The 21,370-nt window shown below is 47.5% G+C and overlaps 1 protein-coding gene across 7 annotated transcripts in view; it reads right to left on the reverse strand.

Moving 5' to 3' along the window:
* Positions 1 to 21,227, reverse strand: part of relch (RAB11 binding and LisH domain, coiled-coil and HEAT repeat containing) — a gene marked incomplete at its 3' end in the record, with an annotated part of 36,635 nt that extends 15,408 nt beyond the window's left edge. For 2 of the 7 annotated variants that reach the window (XM_042298926.1, XM_042298925.1), the window contains 11 exon segments: positions 4,653 to 4,676; positions 4,888 to 4,983; positions 5,656 to 5,731; positions 5,885 to 6,145; positions 6,407 to 6,501; positions 7,479 to 7,661; positions 7,769 to 7,882; positions 8,035 to 8,087; positions 8,228 to 8,299; positions 13,849 to 13,938; positions 20,623 to 21,227. In XM_042298926.1, coding sequence (XP_042154860.1) covers positions 4,653 to 4,676; positions 4,888 to 4,983; positions 5,656 to 5,731; positions 5,885 to 6,145; positions 6,407 to 6,501; positions 7,479 to 7,661; positions 7,769 to 7,882; positions 8,035 to 8,087; positions 8,228 to 8,299; positions 13,849 to 13,938; positions 20,623 to 21,085 — 1,527 coding nt within the window. 7 annotated transcript variants of the gene reach the window in all.
* Between the last annotated feature and the right edge of the window lie 143 nt (positions 21,228 to 21,370).

The following is a 21,370-nucleotide window of genomic DNA, read 5'->3' on the forward strand; positions in this document are numbered from 1 at the left end:
TTTGTTTCATCAGGCCAGAGGACATTTCTCCAAAAAGTACAATCTTTGTCCCCATGTGCAGTTGCAAACCGTAGTCTGGCTTTTTATGGCAGTTTTGGAGCAGTGGATTCATCCTTGCTGAGCGGACTTTCAGGTTATGTCGATATAGGACTCGTTTTACTGTGGATATACAGTGGGGCAAAAAAGTATTTAGTCAGCCACCAATTGTGCAAGTTTTCTTAAAAAGATGAGAGGCCTGTAATTTTCATCATAGGCACACTTCAACTATGACAGACAAAATGAGAAAAAAAATCCAGAAAATATAACTATTGTATGTCTTCCATTTCTTAATAATTGCTCCCACAGTTGATTTCTTCAAACCAAGCTGCTTACCCATTGCAGATTCAGTCTTCCTAGCCTGGTGCAGGTCTACAATTTTGTTTCTGGTGTCCTTTGACAGCTCTTTTGTCTTGGCCAAAGAGTGTGTGACTGTTTGGAGTGTGACTGTTTGAGGTTGTGGACAGGAGTCTTTTATACCGATAACAAGTTCAAACAGGTGCCATTAATATAGGTAATGAGTGGAGGACAGAGGAGCCTCTCAGAGAAGAAGTTACAGGTCTGTGAGAGCCAGAAATCTTGCTTGTTTGTAGGTGACCAAATACTTATTTTCCACCATAATTTGCAAATAAATTCATAAAAAAATCCTACAATGTGATTTTCTGGATTTGTTTTTCTCATTTTGTCTGTCACAGTTGAAGTGTACCTATGATGAAAATTACAGGCCTCTCTCATCTTTTTAAGTGGGAGAACTTGCACAATTGGTGGCTGACTAAATACTTTTTTGCCCCACTGTAGATACTTTTGTACCGGTTTCCTCCAGCATCTTCACAAGGTCCTTTGCTGTTCTGGGATTGATTTGCTGTTCTGGGAGTCCTTTGCTGTTCTGGGATTGATTTGCACTTTTCACACCACAGTACGTTCATCTCTAGGAGACAGAACACGTCTCCTTCCTGAGCAGTATGATGGCTGTGTGGTCCCATGGTGTTTATACTTGCGTACTATTGTTTGTACAGATGAACGCGGTACCTTCGGGCGTTTGGAAATTGCTCCCAAGGATGAACCAAACTTGTGGAGGTCTACAATTTTTTTTCTGAGGTCTTGGCTGATTTCTTTTGATTTTCCCATGATGTCAAGCAAAGAGGCACTGAGTTTGAAGGTAGGCCTTGAAATACATCCACAGGACCACCTCCAATTGACTCAATTTATGTCAATTAACCTATCAGAAGCTTCTAAAGTAATGAGATAATTTTCTGGAATTTTCCAAGCTCTTTAAAGGCACAGTTAACGTAGTGTATGTAAACTTCTGACCCACTGGAATTGTGATGCAGTGAATTATAAGTGAAATAATCTGTCTGTAAACAATTGTTGGAAAAATGACTTGTGTCATGCACAAAGTAGATGTTCTAACAGACTTGCCAAAACTATAGTTTGTTAACAAGAAATTTGCAGAGTGGTTGAAAAACGAGTTAATGACTCCAACCTAAGTGTATTTAAACTTCCGACTTCAACTGTATATGGCACTGAGAACAACTATCCTGATTATCCTTTCACCAACTGTTAGAGAAAGTATTTTTAAAAGCTAAAGAACAGCTGCTCGGGCAGTGTTAAGTAAACAATTTCCCCAAAATGTATGCTTCTTTTTGAAATGGCACAAGCATTAAAAGAAGGAATGGGACATTAAAAAGTAAAGGTCAACAAGCTGTTACCATCAAAGTGTGTTATTTTGTTTCAGATATTTACTTCTGAGAAAAGAGAAAGTGTATACTTCTAAGACTTTTTCTTCAGTGAACCCTATCTGACCCTGTTCTATTCCAGAACCAAGTGACACTTCCACCTGTTCCAAGGAAAACATCTGGCCAATGCTGGGTCAACATGTGGGTAGGTAGAGCAGCCAGGGAAACGCCATGGTACCACCATGTTTATACCAGAGATGGCCAACTAGGATCTATTGCAGAGTGACAACATGGCACCACCGTGTTTAGACCAGAGATGGCCAACTAGGATCTATTGCAGAGTGACAACATGGCACCACCGTGTTTAGACCAGAGATGGCCAACTAGGATCTATTGCAGAGTGACAACATGGCACCACCGTGTTTAGACCAGAGATGGCCAACTAGGATCTATTGCAGAGTGACAACATGGTAACATGTTCATACCAGAGATGACCAACTAGGATCTATTGCAGAGTGACAACATGGCACCACCGTGTTTAGACCAGAGATGGCCAACTAGGATCTATTGCAGAGTGACAACATGGTAACATGTTCATACCAGAGATGACCAACTAGGATCTATTGCAGAGTGACAACATGGCACTACCGTGTTTAGACCAGAGATGGCCAACTAGGATCTATTGCAGAGTGACAACATGGTAACATGTTTATACCAGAGATGACCAACTAGGATCTATTGCAGAGTGACAACATGGCACCACCGTGTTTAGACCAGAGATGGCCAACTAGGATCTATTGCAGAGTGACAACATGGTAACATGTTCATACCAGAGATGACCAACTAGGATATATTGCAGAGTGACAACATGGTACCACTGTGTTTAGACCAGAGATGGCCAACTAGGATCTATTGCAGTGTGACAACATGGTACCACTGTGTTTAGACCAGAGATGGCCAACTAGGATCTATTGCAGTGTGACATGGTACCACTGTGTTTAGACCAGAGATGGCCAACTAGGATCTATTGCAGTGTGACATGGTACCACTGTGTTTAGACCAGAGATGGCCATCTAGGATCTATAGCAGTGTGACACCATAGTAACATGTTTAGACCAGAGATGGCCAACTAGGACCTATTGCAGTGTGACAACATGGTAACATGTTTATACCAGAGATGGCCAACTAGGATCTATTGCAGTGTGACAACATGGTACCACTGTGTTTAGACCAGAGATGGCCAACTAGGATCTATAGCAGTGTGACACCATAGTAACATGTTTAGACCAGAGGTGGCCAACTAGGACCTATAGCAGAGTGACACCATAGTAACACGTTTAGGCTAGGAGTGGCCAACTAGGACCTACAGCAGAGTGACACCATGGTAACATGATTAAGCCTGCACAGGCCAACTAGCAACTATGGCAGTGACACCATGGTAACATGTTGTAATTCAGGCTACAAGACTGGAAGCTTAATGACAATTGCCAAATGTCATTACACTATTTGGTACTTTGTAAAACATGTCTCTTTCCATTCATCAGATGGCGGGGAACACAGTATTCTGTTTGGATGCCGGAAACCATTTGGAGTGGACGAACGTACGCAGGTAGCCTACTACCTGAAGTGATGTGTTCGACAATAAGATCATGACTGCTTGTTCATGCCACATTAAAATGACCAGTAAAACATTTCTTCCGTTAAACGACATGTCTTTACTATTATGCCCATAAAATAGAGACCCCTGAATGTCACGGTATAATTGACTCATTAAACCTCAAAGAGAGAAAAAAGGGAAGTGGGATTGTTGACTCTCTTTATGGTCCTGGTTCTCAGGAAGCCCATACAGGTACTGGGCCGTATCGTAGAGTAGGCTTGGTCTGTCTGCCGTAAGACCATAATGATTTATGATCATTGATAGTGAAGGCGACAGGTGGCAGGCATGTTTTTACCATTCACTCAGTCAGTCATCAAAGTCAAACGTCTATTGTTCCTAGTTGCGTGTCCATAGTGTGTAGAGTTAAGCACTTAAGGTGTGTCATTGAGCTGGCAGTAGATGACCTACAAATAGTAGGAGCACAAAGGTGTGTGTTGATTCTGTCTGTCTAACAGACGCAGAACAAAGTCCATTCCCGCCCGGAGGCAGAATAAGACACTCTCTTTTTTTCTCCCTCACTTTGTTTTCCCTAGTTTTCGGCAGGAATCCAAATTCTTCATAACTGTCAGTAGATCATTAAAACCACAGCTGTGATACGCAAATCACATAAAGTGTGGGGAGCCCACCTGACCCTCCCTACCACTCCCTCACACAGACCACACACTGTCAAACACAATTCCAAACCTAGCTCACCACACTAGCTCTTTAAACATGCTGTAGACTAACGCATGGAAAGAAACCAGCAGCATTTACCATTAAGAGTGATGACTTCCTTTACAGCAACGCCAGATAGCTATTTATTAGTTTTTTTTGTTAATTGGTTAGTCAGTTACACTGCATGTCTTTGTCACACAATGCACTTAAATTAGCTTAGAAATGTTACGTGAAATTATACAAAATGCACACAGTTGTTCAATCAGCTCTGGTTGGCCACCGTTTCAGCCAGTCAGAGATTAAAGAATCAATCAATGAGAAGACTTCGTGCTATTGGGAACCACTCAGAAAGGAGCAAGGTAAGAACACACAGGGTGAGAGAGGTAAAACACAGTCCACTATACAGGCCACAACCACATATGCAATCTTAAGGACTAAAACAAACCACACCCCTAATCTAAGAGTTTTCATAAATGATCCAAATAATACCATGACTTTGTCCTGCTCGAGTACGAATAACTAGCCAATCAGATGAGAGACTGGGTGGTTATAGCCCGTGGCGTGGGCCTGTGTTACACTGTGTGTGAGGTCAGGTGAGGTCATGCAGATGTGGGGGGCATCCAACTCACCTGGCACAGGTGTGCAACCATTCTCTAGGAGCAGAGAGGCATGCACAGAGCGAGAGAGTGAGTGAGAGAGTGAAAGGACAAAAAAAGTGAAGGAAAGGGAGGAGAGATGAGAGATGAGCATCGGTGAAAAAACAGTGGAGTCAGACGCTGAATACCAAACTGAAGACAGAAAGAAGACCGTGTTGATGGAAGGATGGGGGAGAGGTGAGGAGGGGGGAGGAGAGGAGGGAGGTACCTCTCGTTTGGCCAGGAGGACATTGGGGACGATGTGAGGGAGACAGCGACCCAACATCAGCATCACACTCTCCTCATTGTCTGCTATCCTCGACACCTAGAGAGAGAAGGAGGGGGAGAAAGAGTGAGAGAGAGAAAGAGGGGGAGAAAGAGAGAGAGAGAGAGAGAAAGAGGGGGAGAAAGAGTGAGAGAGAGAGAGAAAGAGGGGGAGAAAGAGAGAGAGAGAAAAGAGGGGGAGAAAGAGTGAGTGAGAGAGAAAGAGGGGGAGAAAGAGTGAGTGAGAGAGAAAGAGGGGGAGAAAGAGTGAGTGAGAGAGAAAGAGGGGGAGAAAGAGTCAGTGAGAGAGAAAGAGTGAGTGAGAGAAAGAGGGGGAGAAAGAGTGAGTGAGAGAGAGGGGGGAGAAAGAGTGAGTGAGAGAGGGGGAGAAAGAGTGAGTGAGAGAGAGGGGGGAGAAAGAGTGAGTGAGAGAGAAAGAGGGGGGAGAAAGAGTCAGTGAGAGAGAAAGAGGGGGAGAAAGAGTGAGTGAGAGAAAGAGGGGGAGAAAGAGTGAGTGAGAGAGAAAGAGGGGGAGAAAGAGTGAGTGAGAGAGAAAGAGGGGGAGAAAGAGTGAGTGAGAAATACCAAGACAGAAATTAGAAAAAAAATGCTGATGATATTTTGTTGATATGTCACTGCTCTGTGTATTAAAATGGTTTCAGTAGTAGTATACTATACTCTTAAGATAGCTGACACTATGGTCATGTGACCGTGATTAGGGGTGACCTCTGACCTCTGCACCCAGACGACTGTCAGCTGACATCTTACAGAAGGACAGCAGGGCCTGCTGGAATGCAGGGGATAACTTCCTGTGTACGAGAAAAGACAAAAAAATATGAGAGTGAACAGGAATCAAGATGCTCATTCCAGTCAAGATAGATGGACAATCAGACTGTTTATTATGGACCACTGGCTCCATCTAGAGGTCATTCTGAGTAACTAGACTTTATTTTCAGACTCACCTGTTGGGCTGGTCAAACACCACCGTCCCTCTGCTCTTTAGCTTGGCATGGGGTTGTGAAGAGGTGTGTGTAGGGTTACTGATGGTCTGAGTGGGGGGTGCTCTCAGTGGGGGTTTATCAGGTTCTGAGGCGCCCCTGATATCCAGGTACTGACCGTTGTCCAGAAGGGGCTGGGGAGGGTTGGAGGAGGAGGGGGGGTTTGGCTGTGAGCCCTGGTCATGAGGAGGGGGGGACACTGTCCTTCTCAGGCTTTGGATCTCACTAGAGAAGAGAGGACAGAAACAAATAATATCAAATAGCTGTAAAGTTCTGAAGGATTGCAGCCAACTGAATAGGCCATGGGTGGACAGAGAGCTGACTGATGAAATGCCAGTTCAAAGGGTAAAGGTCACATGGTGTGGCAGTAACATTTTCAATTAGCATCCACCTGTGACCACATAGTGTAGTGTAGAGCCATTACTCCATCCTCTCCCAACGTATGCGCACAAGCACACACGCACACACACACACACACACACACACCTCTGTAGTTTCTTGATATAGTCGGCCAGACTCTGTTTCTCCTCATTCAGTAGACTAATCTGATACTCCAACTCCTCAACTACCTCCGTCTGCTGCTGAAAAGAGGAGAGAGAGGAAAGAGACAGAGAGAAGCCACAGAGAGACAGAGATAGAGAGAGGTGAGGAAAGAGAGAGGAGACAGAGAGAAGCCAAAGATAGAGATAGAGAGAGAGAAGAAAGAGAGAGGAGACAGAGAGAAGCCACAGAGAGACAGAGAGAGAGGAGAAGAAAGAGAGAGGAGACAGAGAGAAGCCACAGAGAGACAGAGAGGAGAAGAAAGAGAGAGGAGACAGAGAGAAGCCACAGAGAGACAGAGATCGAGAGAGAGGAGAGGAAAGAGAGAGGAGACAGAGAGAAGCCACAGAGAGACAGAGACCGAGAGAGAGGAGAGGAAAGAGAGAGGAGACAGAGAGAAGCCACAGAGAGACAGAGACAGAGAGAGAGGAAAGAGAGAGGAGACAGAGAGAAGCCACAGAGAGACAGAGACAGAGAGAGAGGAAAGAGAGAGGAGACAGAGAGAGGAGACAGAGAGAAACCACAGAGAGACAGAGACAGAGAGAGAGGAAAGAGAGAGGAGACAGAGAGAAGCCACAGAGAGACAGAGATCGAGAGAGAGGAGAGGAAAGAGAGAGGAGACAGAGAGAAGCCACAGAGAGACAGAGAGAGAGGAGAAGAAAGAGAGAGGAGACAGAGAGAAGCCACAGAGAGACAGAGATCGAGAGAGAGAGGAAAGAGAGAGGAGACAGAGAGAAGCCACAGAGAGACAGAGATCGAGAGAGGAGAGGAAAGAGAGAGGAGACAGAGAGAAGCCACAGAGAGACAGAGATCGAGAGAGGAGAGGAAAGAGAGGGGAGACAGAGAGAAGCCAAAGATAGAGATAGAGGAAAGTATTTTAGTATACATTGCCAAAGGAGAAAAGGTGTGTAGACCAAATCAATAAGCTCTGTACCCAAAATCACACTGGTATGTAAACATTATGAGTGGCTGCAGGACACACATGATCACACCCAGAATTTTTCTCCCTCTCACTCACCTGCTGTAAGAGATCAGATTTCTGGGTAATGTAGTTCCCAGTGAGCTCGCCTGACTCCACTCCCACGGCTACGTCCACGGTATTCCGCGGCGACGGAAGGGCGGAGCCACAGTTCCTGTAGATCTGTAATAGGTCGGGAGGCTTTGGAATGTTCAAGCCCACGTCGTCCCACAACTCAAAGTCCTGAACAACCGAAAAAGATGGGATCATGATTATATTCACTATATAGCATTTTGTGCCGCACTAAATGCACCCAGTTCAGGCCAACAACTCAAAGAAACAAGTATTACCTGGTCATCATTTTCATCAGAGAAGGTGATGGCCGACAGTTTGTATTCATTCTTTAATAAATATTCATTCACAAGGAAATTTAAGGCTCGCTTCTCTAGTGGGCGGATAGGTTCCTGAGGAAGAGGACAGAGGGAAATAAACCATGAATCAACTTGAAAAGTGAAGTTTCTCAACAAACAGTGTTTTTTAAGAAACATTGGGTATTTGCTGCAGTGGTACTCCAAAAGTGAACTGCATACAGTTACTAGCAGAGTGTCTGGCCTACCTGAGTCTCAGGATGTGAACTGTAGTTCTTGTTTCTCTCCTGAGTGTCGCTTTCTAGAAAGACAATAAAGCAACAGAACAGATGAACCCTTCCACCGTTCAGTAAAACAGGGGAGGAGCTAGAGAGAATCTCCTAAGAAAGAGAGAGATGATAGAGGGATGAAATGGAGGAGTAGAAGTGTTAAGTACGCCACCTGCTGCCTGAGTCAAGTTGGTGCGTAGAGCCTGAATGGTCTCCTTGGCTTTCCGTAGCTCAAACTCCAGCACTGGACAGGAAGTGACATCACAACACACAGGAAGGAAGTGCATCCAACCAAGGAGAGGGAACAAACAAACAAAAAAATATGGCCATGAAAAATGAAACAAAAAGAAACAAAAAGGAGATTGATTTGAAAACAGGAGACATGCAAACTATGGGGTCTAATGAACACATGCAGCAGAGGATCCTGGGATAGCGGACTAAGGAATAGTGTCTAAGGATTTACGTGTCTAAGGGTGCATCGAAAGAGTGTTAAGTGGCTACCTCTCATCATCTCCTTTGCTTCTTCTGCACCGATCTGAAAACCCAGGATAGATAGAAGCAATGTGGAGGATACTTTATGTGAATCTGCTTCCAACTATCCAGTTGTTTAAGATCAGTACAGACAGGAGGGAGAGAGAGCTGAAACCACTAATGGGATGCAGCCTAAATAATATACTAATAGCTGTCTGACCAGGGATTGTACAAATCAATACATTAAAAAAAGTGAGTTCCAGGCTATGCAAAATATTGGACTCTGCTCAAATTTGAAGTGGAGCTTTTTGATTTGTGGTTGGTCAAATGTTAATACGGTATACTATTAGGCCTAAGCATAGGATGGATACTATAGCCGCTACTTACATACAGGAGAAAAACTGACATATGGATTGTAATTACATTATGCTACATTGAGAGGGCTCTAAAACCTCCTGTAAGAAGTCTATCAAGGACTACAGTAGTGAGATTCAATCAAATAACAAGTTGATGAGCAGGGAAAGTCTCCACAGGTTGCTCTTCAGACATGTTGAAGAAAACCACACAGGAGGAAGAGAAGCAATGGCGAGCAGAGAGGACATATTGCATGGCTGTGCACTGAAGATCTGCCGCTTCAGTAGTCGGACTCAGCGCCTGTTCAATTCTGTCCTAGTTAACGAGGTCCAGACAATACTTCCCAATGCAGATCAAGAGTACACAGGACGCAACAAAAGACAACAAAATGGAAAAAGAAACTGAAGAAACCCCCCCCAAAAAAAGGAGAAAAAAAAAACAGGAAAAAAAAAAGAAGCTGCAAGCTGCTAGTCTGGATGGAGGGTTGTCCCGTTATGGGCCGGGCTTGGATCAGAACAGCCTGAAAACCCAGAGTCAGACAGCTGGGGGCGACATGTTGGGGCGACGGAGGAGAGGCAGGTTTCGGGAGGAGATGCCGAATTGGAGGGATGGAGGGAGGGCAGGATGGAGGGAGGGCAGGATGGAGGGAGGGCAGGGTGGAAGAGTAGAGGGTCTGTGGTTGTGGAGAAGGGACCACAGGCTTGCTCTGCTGCATGGTTCCTGGAGAATTGTCCAGAACTTTCATCTTACAAAGCTAAAGGGTTGGAATTGACATTTGGCATTTTGGCATTGAGAAAAGAAAAGACAACAGGCCAATTAATAGTCATATAAAGAGATGAGGTTCTATGTGGAGCAGAGTGTCCAGCTTTCAGTATATCAGTTATAGTCATTTGCATCATATTCACAGTACTGGTCTCTAGTCATCACATCCTGTCTGGCTAAATGTGGAGAACAAACACTAGAATAGGCTACATCATAGGCCTACACCGTTACAGAGAGATCTGTGGAGTGTAGCCCCTGGATGGATACCTTGGTCCTCTACTCGTCGTCTTGGTCAGTTCATCGTCTCTGGTCTTTAACGAACTCGTCGTCTTGGTCAGTTCATCCTCTCTGATCTTTAACATACTCGTCGTCTTGGTCAGTTCATCCCTTCTGATCTTTAACGTACTCGTCGTCTTGGTCAGTTCATCCTCTCTGATCTTTAACGTACTCGTCGTCTTGGTCAGTTCATCCCTTCTGATCTTTAACGTACTCGTCGTCTTGGTCAGTTCATCCTCTCTGATCTTTAACATACTCGTCGTCTTGGTCAGTTCATCCCTTCTGATCTTTAACGTACTCGTCGTCTTGGTCAGTTCATCCTCTCTTATCTTTAATGTATTCAGTCTATCCTCACTGATCTTTAATGGATTCAGAGAAGATTAGCTGGTGGGTGTCGTGAGAAAAGCTTTTTTAAAAAGTGTGAATTTTCACAACATCCAGTGACAGGTCCTTTGAGGGAAAATAACACTGTCTCAATTACATCTGCTGCTTTATTTAAACCAGGATGGCTTAATAAGAGGAACATGGAATGGGTAGCTAAATCTGGAATGAAACCATAGTGATGTCATCAACAGTGAATCAAACAGGGCTGTAGATGCACCATGACATCATAAAGAAAAGGTCCTGTACACTCTGCTGTCTGTCTGTCCCTTCCCCTGCTCTTCTCCGTCTGTTGTGTCTCTCCCTTCCCCTGCTCTTCTCTGTCTCTCCCTTCCCCTGCTCTTCTCCGTCTGTTGTCTGTCCCCTTCCCCTGCTCTTCTCCGTCTGCTGTCTAACTCTCCCTTCCCCTGCTCTTCTCCGTCTGCTGTCTCTCTCTCTTCCCCTGCCCTTCTCCGTCTCTCCCTTCCCCTGCCCTTCTCCGTCTCTCCCTTCCCCTGCCCTTCTCCGTCTCTCCCTTCCCCTGCCCTTCTCCGTCTCTCCCTTCCCCTGCCCTTCTCCGTCTCTCCCTTCCCCTGCCCTTCTCCGTCTCTCCCTTCCCCTGCCCTTCTCCGTCTCTCCCTTCCCCTGCCCTTCTCCGTCTCTCCCTTCCCCTGCCCTTCTCCGTCTCTCCCTTCCCCTGCCCTTCTCCGTCTCTCCCTTCCCCTGCCCTTCTCCGTCTCTCCCTTCCCCTGCCCTTCCCCGTCTCTCCCTTCCCCTGCCCTTCCCCGTCTCTCCCTTCCCCTGCCCTTCTCCGTCTCTCCCTTCCCCTGCCCTTCTCCGTCTCTCCCTTCCCCTGCCCTTCTCAGTCTCTCCCTTCCCCTGCTCTTCTCTGTCTCTCCCTTCCCCTGCTCTTCTCCGTCTCTCCCTTCCCCTGCTCTTCTCTGTCTGTTGTCCGTCTCTCCCTTCCCCTGCTCTTCTCTGTCTGTTGTCCGTCTCTCCCTTCCCCTGCCCTTCTCCGTCTCTCCCTTCCCCTGCCCTTCTCCGTCTCTCCCTTCCCCTGCCCTTCTCCGTCTCTCCCTTCCCCTGCCCTTCTCCGTCTCTCCCTTCCCCTGCCCTTCTCCGTCTCTCCCTTCCCCTGCCCTTCTCCGTCTCTCCCTTCCCCTGCTCTTCTCCGTCTCTCCCTTCCCCTGCTCTTCTCCGTCTCTCCCTTCCCCTGCTCTTCTCTGTCTGTTGTCCGTCTCTCCCTTCCCCTGCCCTTCTCCGTCTCTCCCTTCCCCTGCCCTTCTCCGTCTCTCCCTTCCCCTGCCCTTCTCCGTCTCTCCCTTCCCCTGCCCTTCTCCGTCTCTCCCTTCCCCTGCCCTTCTCCGTCTCCCCTTCCCCTGCCCTTCTCCGTCTCTCCCTTCCCCTGCCCTTCTCCGTCTCTCCCTTCCCCTGCCCTTCTCCGTCTCTCCCTTCCCCTGCCCTTCTCCGTCTCTCCCTTCCCCTGCCCTTCTCCGTCTCTCCCTTCCCCTGCCCTTCTCCGTCTCTCCCTTCCCCTGCCCTTCTCCGTCTCTCCCTTCCCCTGCCCTTCTCCGTCTCTCCCTTCCCCTGCCCTTCTCCGTCTCTCCCTTCCCCTGCCCTTCTCCGTCTCTCCCTTCCCCTGCCCTTCTCCGTCTCTCCCTTCCCCTGCCCTTCTCCGTCTCTCCCTTCCCCTGCCCTTCTCCGTCTCTCCCTTCCCCTGCCCTTCTCCGTCTCTCCCTTCCCCTGCCCTTCTCCGTCTCTCCCTTCCCCTGCCCTTCTCCGTCTCTCCCTTCCCCTGCCCTTCTCCGTCTCTCCCTTCCCCTGCCCCGTCTCTCCCTTCCCCTGCCCCGTCTCTCCCTTCCCCTGCCCCGTCTCTCCCTTCCCTGCCCCGTCTCTCCCTTCCCCTGCCCTTCTCCGTCTCTCCCTTCCCCTGCCCTTCTCCGTCTCTCCCTTCCCCTGCCCTTCTCCGTCTCTCACTTCCCCTGCCCTTCTCCGTCTCTCACTTCCCCTGCCCTTCTCAGTCTCTCCCTTCCCCTGCTCTTCTCAGTCTCTCCCTTCCCCTGCTCTTCTCTGTCTCTCCCTTCCCCTGCTCTTCTCCGTCTCTCCCTTCCCCTGCTCTTCTCCGTCTCTCCCTTCCCCTGCTCTTCTCTGTCTGTTGTCCGTCTCTCCCTTCCCCTGCTCTTCTCTGTCTGTTGTCCGTCTCTCCCTTCCCTTCTCCGTCTCTCCCTTCCCTTCTCCGTCTCTCCCTTCCCCTGCCCTTCTCCGTCTCTCCCTTCCCCTGCTCTTCTCCGTCTCTCCCTTCCCCTGCCCTTCTCCGTCTGTTGTCCGTCTCTCCCTTCCCCTGCCCTTCTCCGTCTGTTGTCCGTCTCTCCCTTCCCCTGCCCTTCTCCGTCTCTCCCTTCCCCTGCCCTTCTCCGTCTCTCCCTTCCCCTGCCCTTCTCCGTCTGTTGTCCGTCTCTCCCTTCCCCTCTCCGTCTCTCCCTTCCCCTGCCCTTCTCCGTCTCTCCTTCCCCTGCCCTTCTCCGTCTCTCCCTTCCCCTGCCCTTCTCCGTCTCTCCCTTCCCCTGCCCTTCTCCGTCTCTCCCTTCCCCTGCTCTTCTCCGTCTCTCCCTTCCCCTGCTCTTCTCTGTCTGTTGTCCGTCTCTCCCTTCCCCTGCTCTTCTCTGTCTGTTGTCCGTCTCTCCCTTCCCCTGCCCTTCTCAGTCTCTCCCTTCCCCTGCCCTTCTCCGTCTCTCCCTTCCCTTCTCCGTCTCTCCCTTCCCCTGCCCTTCTCCGTCTCTCCCTTCCCCTGCTCTTCTCCGTCTCTCCCTTCCCCTGCCCTTCTCCGTCTCTCCCTTCCCCTGCCCTTCTCCGTCTCTCCCTTCCCCTGCCCTTCTCCGTCTGTTGTCCGTCTCTCCCTTCCCCTGCCCTTCTCCGTCTGTTGTCCGTCTCTCCCTTCCCCTGCCCTTCTCCGTCTCTCCCTTCCCCTGCCCTTCTCCGTCTGTTGTCCGTCTCTCCCTTCCCCTCTCCGTCTCCCCTTCCCCTGCCCTTCTCCGTCTGTTGTCCGTCTCTCCCTTCCCCTCTCCGTCTCTCCCTTCCCCTGCCCTTCTCCGTCTCTCCCTTCCCCTGCCCTTCTCCGTCTCTCCCTTCCCCTGCCCTTCTCCGTCTCTCCCTTCCCCTGCCCTTCTCCGTCTCTCCCTTCCCCTGCCCTTCTCCGTCTCTCCCTTCCCCTGCCCTTCTCCGTCTCTCCCTTCCCCTGCCCTTCTCCGTCTCTCCCTGCCCTTCTCTGTCTCTCCCTTCCCCTGCTCTTCTCTGTCTGTTGTCCGTCTCTCCCTCCCCCTGCTCTTCTCTGTCTGTTGTCCGTCTCTCCCTTCCCCTGCTCTTCTGTCTGTTGTCCGTCTCTCCCTTCCCCTGCTCTTCTGTCTGTTGTCCGTCTCTCCCTTCCCCTGCTCTTCTCTGTCTGTTGTCCGTCTCTCCCTTCCCCTGCTCTTCTCTGTCTGTTGTCTGTCTCTCCTTTTCTCCGATTCTCTTCTTCATGTCCGCCACTCAGTCTCTGTCCGGTCAGGACATGACAGGTACGCCTCGTCTTACCTGCCACCCTCTCGTCCGACTCCCGGTTCCCGTCGTCAGAGTAACGAGCGAAGTCTAGAGAGTCCAATGTGCTGATGCTGCCCGCTCGGTCTGATGGGAGAGACATGGAGAGCAATCAATCAATGTATATTTTATTTCACCTATATTTAACCAGGTAGGCCAGTTGAGAACAAGTTCTCAATTCCTACTGCGACCTGGCCAAGATAAAGCAAAGCAGTGCAACACAAACAGAGTTACACATGGAATAAACAAAACATACAGTCAATAACACAGTAGAAAAATCTGTACACAGTGTGAGCAAATGAAGTAAGGAGGAAAGGCAATAAATAGGCCAATAGTGGCGAAGTAATTACAATTTAGCAATTTACACTGGAGTGATATATGTGCAGATGAGGATGCGCAAGTAGAAATACTGGTGTGCAAAAGAGCAGAAAAACAAAATATAGGGATGAGGTAGGTAGTTGGTTGGATGGGCGATTTACAGATGGGCTGTGTACAACTGCAGTGATCGGTAAGCTGTTCTGACAGCTGACGCTTAAAGTTAGTGAGGGAGATAAGTCTCCAACTTCAGGGATTTTTACAATTCGTTCCAGTCATTGGCAGCAGAAAACTGGAAGGAAAAGCGGCCAAAGGGGGTGTTAGCTTTGGGGGTGACCAGTGAAATATACCTGCTGGAGCGCGTGCTACGGGTGAGTGTTGCTATGGTGACTAGTGAGCTGAGATAAGGCGGAGCTTTACCTAGCAAAGACTTATAGATGACCTGGAGCCAGTAGGTTTGGCGACGAATATGTAGCGAGGGCCAGCCAACGAGAGCATACAGGTCGCAGTGGTGGGTAGTATATGGGGCTTTGGTGACAAAACGGATGGCACTGTGATAGACTGCATCCAATTTGTTGAGTAGAGTGTTGGAGGCTATTTTGTAAATGACATCGCCAAAGTCAAGGATCGGTAGGATAGTCAGCTTTACAAGGGTATGTTTGGCAGCATGAGTGAAGGATGCTTTGTTGCGAAATAGGAAGCCAATTCTAGATTTAATTTTGGATTGGAGATGTTTGATGTGAGTCTGGAAGGAGAGTTTACAGTCTAACCAGACACCTAGGTATTTGTAGTTGTCCACATAGTCAGAGCCATCCAGAGTAGTGATCCTGGACTGGCGGGCAGGTGCGGGCAGTGATCAGTTGAAGAGCATGCATTTAGTTTTACTAGCATTTAAGAGCAGTTGGAGGCCACGGAAGGAGTGTTGTATGGCGTTGAAGCTCGATTGGAGGTTTGTTAACAGTGTCCAAAGAAGGGCCAGATGTATAAAGAATGGTGTTGTGTGTGTGTAGAGGTTGATCAAAGAATCACCCGCCGCAAGAGCGACATCACTGATATATACAGAGAAAAGAGTCCGCCCGAGAATTGATCGGCCCAAGAATCAATGGGAAACAGCCTATTCATTAACAGAGCCTCCAGTGATTATTACAGTATTCACCTCATCACCTTGACTATGAACAGCTTGGGGGAAATCAAAACAGAATATAAACCAAACACTATATGTGGAGACAGGAGAGAACATGGAGGTAGATTCAGCATCCAAACAGGTTAGTTTTCTATGCAATAGTCCATCCTGTTTTCAGAAACATACCTAAACAATACAAATGTAGATCTACAGTCGTGGGCAAAAGTTTTGAGAATGACACAAATATACATTTTCACAAGGTTTGCTGCTTCGGTGTCTTTAGATATTTTTGTCAGATGTTACTATGGAATACTGAAGTACAATTACAAGCATTTCATACGTGTCAAAGGCTTTTATTGACAATTATATGAAGTTGATACAAAGAGTCAAAATATTGATGTTTTGTTCCCCGAGCCACTTAGTTACCACTTTTGCATTATAGCAAGGTGCTCCATCATGCTAGAAAAGGCATTGTTTGTCACCAAACTGTTCCTGGATGGTTGGGAGAAGTTGCTCTCAGAGGATGTGTTGGTTCCATTCTTTATTCATGGCTGTGTTCTTAGGCAAAATTGTGAGTGAGCCCACTCCCTTGGCTGAGAAGCAACCCCACACATGAATGGTCTCAGGATGCTTTACTGTTGGCATGACACAGGGCTGATGGCAGCACTCACCTTGTCTTCTCCAGACAAGCTTTTTTCCGGAGGCCCCAAACAATCGGAAAGGGGATTCATCAGAGAAAATTACTTTACTCCAGTCTTCAGCAGTCCAATCCCTGTACCTTTTGCAGAATATCAGTCTGTGACTGATGTTTTTCCTGGAGAGAAGTGGCTTCTTTGCTGCCGTTCTTGACACCAGGCCATCCTCCAAAAGTCTTCACCCCACTGTGTGTGCAGATGCACTCACACCTGCCTGCTGTCATTCCTGAGCAAGCTCTGTACTGGTGGTGCCCCGATCCCTCAGCTGAATCAACTTTAGGAGACTGTCCTGGCGCTTGCTGGACTTTCTTGGGCGCCCTGAAGCCTTCTTCACAACAATTGATCCGCTCTCCTTGAAGGTCTTGATTATGTGCAATCTTACTGGCAGCAATATCCTTGCCTGTGAAGCCCTTTTTGCACAAAGCAATGATGAAGGCACATGTTTGCTTGCAAGTAACCATGGTTGACAGAGGAAGAACAATGATTCCAAGCACCACCCTCCTTTTGAAGCTTCCAGTCTGTTATTCGAACTCAATCAGCATGACAGGGTGATCTCCAGCCTTGTCCTCGTCAACACTCACACCTGTGTTAACGAGAGAATCACTGACAGGATGTCAGCTGGTCCTTTTGTGGCAGGGCTGAAACGCAGTGGAAATGTTTTTGGGGGATTCAGTTCATTTGCATGGCAAAAAGGGACTTTGCAATTAAATTGCAATTCATCTGATCACTCTTCATAACATTCTGGAGTATATGCAAATTGCCATCATACAAACTGAGGCAGCAGACTTTGTGAAAATTAATATTTGTGTCATTCTCAAAACTTTTGGCCATGACTGTAGAATGTGATAACTCTTGTTTCAGTGAGTGACAGAGTTAGCTATCCTAGTAACCTCATATGCCTGTCCAACCATATAGCCTACCATTCACTCCCATCTCAACACAGATAGCATATTGAAAGTAAAAGGAGAGATGACCATTCATTTTGAGAGTAAGACTGAACTACCCTGTAGTGAGTAGGAGTGTATGGTATTGAAAAGCTGAGCTATTCTTCCCTAAGGCCTACCCCTCCTCCTCTCCTTACCAAACCAGAGGGGATATTCCAAGTCCAGGTGATTACACTGCACCGGTCCTCCATCCCTCCCTCTCTGCAGTTCACTCACATCAAAGGCAGAGTGTGTGTGTGTGTGTAGGCCTACTCAAGCTCCATGTATGGTTCCAGGCCTGGCTAGCCTAACAGCTGTCTGACTACAGGAGACTCCTCACCTCTATACCCACTGACAGGGAGGTGAAGAACAGTGACACAAATTGTATTTTGTAAATTATGTGTATGCAGAGCTCCCTTGCAAAAGAGACCTTGGTCTCAATGGGACTCCCTGTTCAAATAAAGATTAAAAGCAGAGGCAATATAACAATAGATGTATTCTACAGCATGGATTATTAGGTACACAGACAGTGTAGGTCTACAGACTGAGATGTAGATGTGAGCGAGAGCTCAAGGTAGATGTGAGTGAGAGCTCAGACAGTCAGGCCAGAACAGAAACAGGTTGAGCAGAGCCAAACATCCCACAAAGTGATTTGTCAGCATCTCAAAACCCTGCAGCAAATCTGTGTCTGTGTGTTTTCTTCTCACTGCCTGTATGTTGAAGTGAGGGATTTCTTCGAATGGATTAAGGGTGTGTGTTCTTCTTGATCTGTGTGAGCAAGTGTGTGCTTGACTGCATGTACCCTGCTAGTGCCAAAGAGAGCAGGGTAGTAGGATATCCCTAAGCTAAGTCTTTCAAGGAAGAGAGTGGCTAGCTAAAAATGGAGCATTAATGCTAACACCTTAGTCTCTGATTGAGCTGAGAGTTGAGCAAGCAGACTGTGGCAACATGCTAATCAGCTAGCTACAGAGGAGAAAACAATGAGCTGGGTAGAGAGAAAGAGGGAGTGGGTGAGAGAAGCATTGTGTAAATGGGTGGTGGTATCCAGCTACTCTTGCTCAATGAATAGCCTAACCACCCCCTGAGTCTTCAGAACCTGAAGACTTGTATTAGCTCCTGGAATTAGGTCTAATGCTTAGGCTTCAGCTCAGTGGGCTATGGTGTTGAGTTGTGCAGCGAGAGGCCTGCTGCAGGTGACCAGAGCAGCATGCTAGACTTTTAAATTAGTAGAAAGCTAGCCAGATCATAGTATTATGGGAGTGCTAACAGCAACAAGTGACCCTTATGATGCCTAGACCCGTATGAGACAGCGTCTTTACCCAGTGACCATGCAACACCTTTTCCAATAATTTCCCATATGCTCCCGACATGGTGCATGACACCTGTCAGTTTTAAATTATGTGGCATCAAATTAAGCTTCTAATATACAATGTTAGAACCTCTTCTTTAGTTTTACTACTGGATCTTAAACCCTTCATTAACAAATCCATCAAATCAATGTGATTGTATTTGTGTACAGTCCTGACCAAAACCTGGAAAGAACAAGCAGACGGGACAGTGGCAAGGAAACCGTCCCTGGGCTGTAGGCCTATTGTCTCTAGTAGGGACAGGCCCTCAAGCTGTCCCCGTCTCTCTCGTCTATTTTCCTGTTTATCAGTGAAGTTAACATAATAGAGGACAGGCTGAGTTCCTCATCATCCTGTTCTTAAGATCAGATGTAGGATCAGCTTACCCCTCACCAAAGACTAACCTTAATACTGTGAGGTGAAATTCTAATGGGGGAAAATTCTATGGGAAACTTCATCCTACTCGGTTCTAAAGGTTTTTTTTCCATTTAAAAAAAAAAAAAACTTTATTTAACTAGGCAAGTCAGTTAAGAACAAATTCTTATTTTCAATGATGGCCTAGGAACAGTGGGTTAACTGCCTGTTCAGGGGCAGAACGACAGATTTGTACCTTTTCAGCTCAGGGGTTTGAACTTGCAACCTTCCGGTTACTAGTCCAATGCGCTAACCACTAGGCTACCCTGCCGCCCCAGGTTGACATAAATAAAATAATAGACGTGTGGTGTTTCACCTAGGATTCTTTTCAGCAGAGTTAGTGGGGGAGTATTCCTGCGGGGAGGGGCGAAGCATACATCTACATGATAAAACATGTAAATGTATGCCTCTCTGCTAAATGCATATAGGGCAACACTGGGTGTGGCTGCCTGGAGTACCATATGTCACTGCTGTTCTAAGGTCTTTTGCAAAAGCCCCCGCCCATTCGTAAAGAGAAATGCCCCCTGGGATACCTTAGTCCTCAAGATCCACAACAACCGGCGAGGCACCAGACAGACAGGCAGAGGCAATTAGGCCTAGCCATGCGCTGAACAATGGCAGCTATAGATAGAGGCTATTAGGCTACATGAATGTGAATACTTCTACCATGGCAAGCATCCTTCCTCCCTCCCAAAACAGTCTCATCACTGACCTCACATGACTGGGCTGGTGGAGGCTTTGTAATGGAACCCCTGCTTTCACCTATCCAGTTGTGTTAGATCAGGTAGGAAGGAAAGTGGGAGGCACATCACACAATGATGGAAATGTAGTTTACACAGCTCAGGCCACTGTTCTTATCGTAGCTTTTGTCAGTAGAAAAGGATGCAACATTGCTAATTAGGTCATACCCCTTGATTGTACCTGCAACAGTAGAACACAGAATACACAGATCTGGACTAGGCATACACATGCAGTCCTGTGTTTAGTGATGGAAATGGCTCTAAGATTTGGGGCAGTTGAATGTGTGGTTTGATGTTGCAGTAGCAGTTCTGGTGGTGCACCAATTTGTCAGCAAACTGTTTGTGTTGTGTGTCTCACAGGACACACCTCTATCTACGCATAGGGCAGCGCACAATTGGCCCAGCGTCGTCTGGGTTTGGCTAGTATTGTAAATTAGAATTTGTTCTTAACTGACTTGTCTAGTTAAATAAAGGTTAAATAAAAAATGAAAAACTTCTAGGAATAATTATTTACAACCTGTAGGCCAGGGGGATGTATTATGTACTGTAGCCAACTCTTCTACCATTGTCATGCTGAATGAACAGAGAGAGGAGTCATAATACCACGTACCACTGTGTAATACCAATGTAATGATGGTTCTAACAATGATCAAGATGCCTAAATCCATCATCCAGGCCTACAGACAGCTACAGCCAGTTAGAGAGACAGGCCTAGTTAGTGTTGGAACAGCACCATGTATAGCCATCTTTAGCAGCAGTTTACATGATATCATGATGCAAATATCTCAATTACTACACTATAAAGAAGGTGCCAGGCATCATTTGCACATGAATGTCTGATAGGCCTTTTCAGGTCGCCATGTTATACATGGTCACTACTATTCTGCTTGCACCTGTTCCAAGCCAGCTGGCACCTAGGCTAGGGGAGAAACTCACCACACAGCAGGTAACAAAGGTAGGTGCGCTTATTCTCCTTGATTAGTGAATAATCATGATCACGGTGAAGTTTCCACTGTTCGCGAGTTAGAGAGAAAGAGGGGTGTCGTTTATTCTGTATAACCAGGCCATAACGTTAGTGTAACGTTAGTGTACCAGCATTGTTTCTCCATTGAATAATATACTGTCAGGGAGCTAACTAGCGCACACAGCTAGTTATATTATAATGCATTGGGTTGTTAGCTAGTAAGGTTAGATAATAGCTAGCTAGCTACTTACTTAGCGGTCCCCCTGGTCCCAGTCCTTGTTCTTTACAAGCGGGCGGAGTGCCGGTTTGCCTCTCGAAGTTGCCCGGGTTGGAGAAATAATCACGCAACCGCGGAAGCTCCCTCCCTGATTCCAACAGTTCGGTATGAAACTCAAGGGCCGTGAGGATGTAATGATCCCGTATTAACTGAGCAGCGATCACATCTACCGAGACCCGGGTCTCTGCCAAGGCAACTGTCATAGCCGCAGCTGCGACCGATACCGAGATGCCTTCCACACTGGGGCTGGTCCGGGTGCTGGACACTAAAAGGGCCGGGGGCTCGGCGTCCGCTTGCGGAGAGAATGGGTTGTTGGACGAGGGGCCTTGCGTTCCAACGCTAGGGCTCTTTTCGATGTGAACACCGTCCTCTGCTCTCTGGTCTGCCTCATCTTCAGAATCACTCAGATTAAACGGGTTGACGTTACCCGCCGCCATTTTCCTACTGTAAAGATTTGAGTAGCAAGCTAGCTAGCTAGCTGAGAATTGGACCCGTCTTCCTGGACGGATGGCTAGCTAGAAGGCTAGCTGGCTGAACCCTTCCCCTTCCTCGATCGACATGAAAAGGGGTGAATTCAGGGTAGCGTTTGGTTGAATGTAATTTCAAAACCCGCCTTCTCCATGTAATAGCGGGATTGGATTGGATACGGGAGTTTTTAGGGAGAAACTGGGCAGGCCAGGAGCTTTGACAGTTGACAGCATCGGTTTGACAGCTAGCTAACC

The sequence above is a fragment of the Oncorhynchus tshawytscha genome, linkage group LG16 (assembly GCF_018296145.1).
Source record: "Oncorhynchus tshawytscha isolate Ot180627B linkage group LG16, Otsh_v2.0, whole genome shotgun sequence".
NCBI classification, from domain to species: domain Eukaryota; kingdom Metazoa; phylum Chordata; class Actinopteri; order Salmoniformes; family Salmonidae; genus Oncorhynchus; species Oncorhynchus tshawytscha.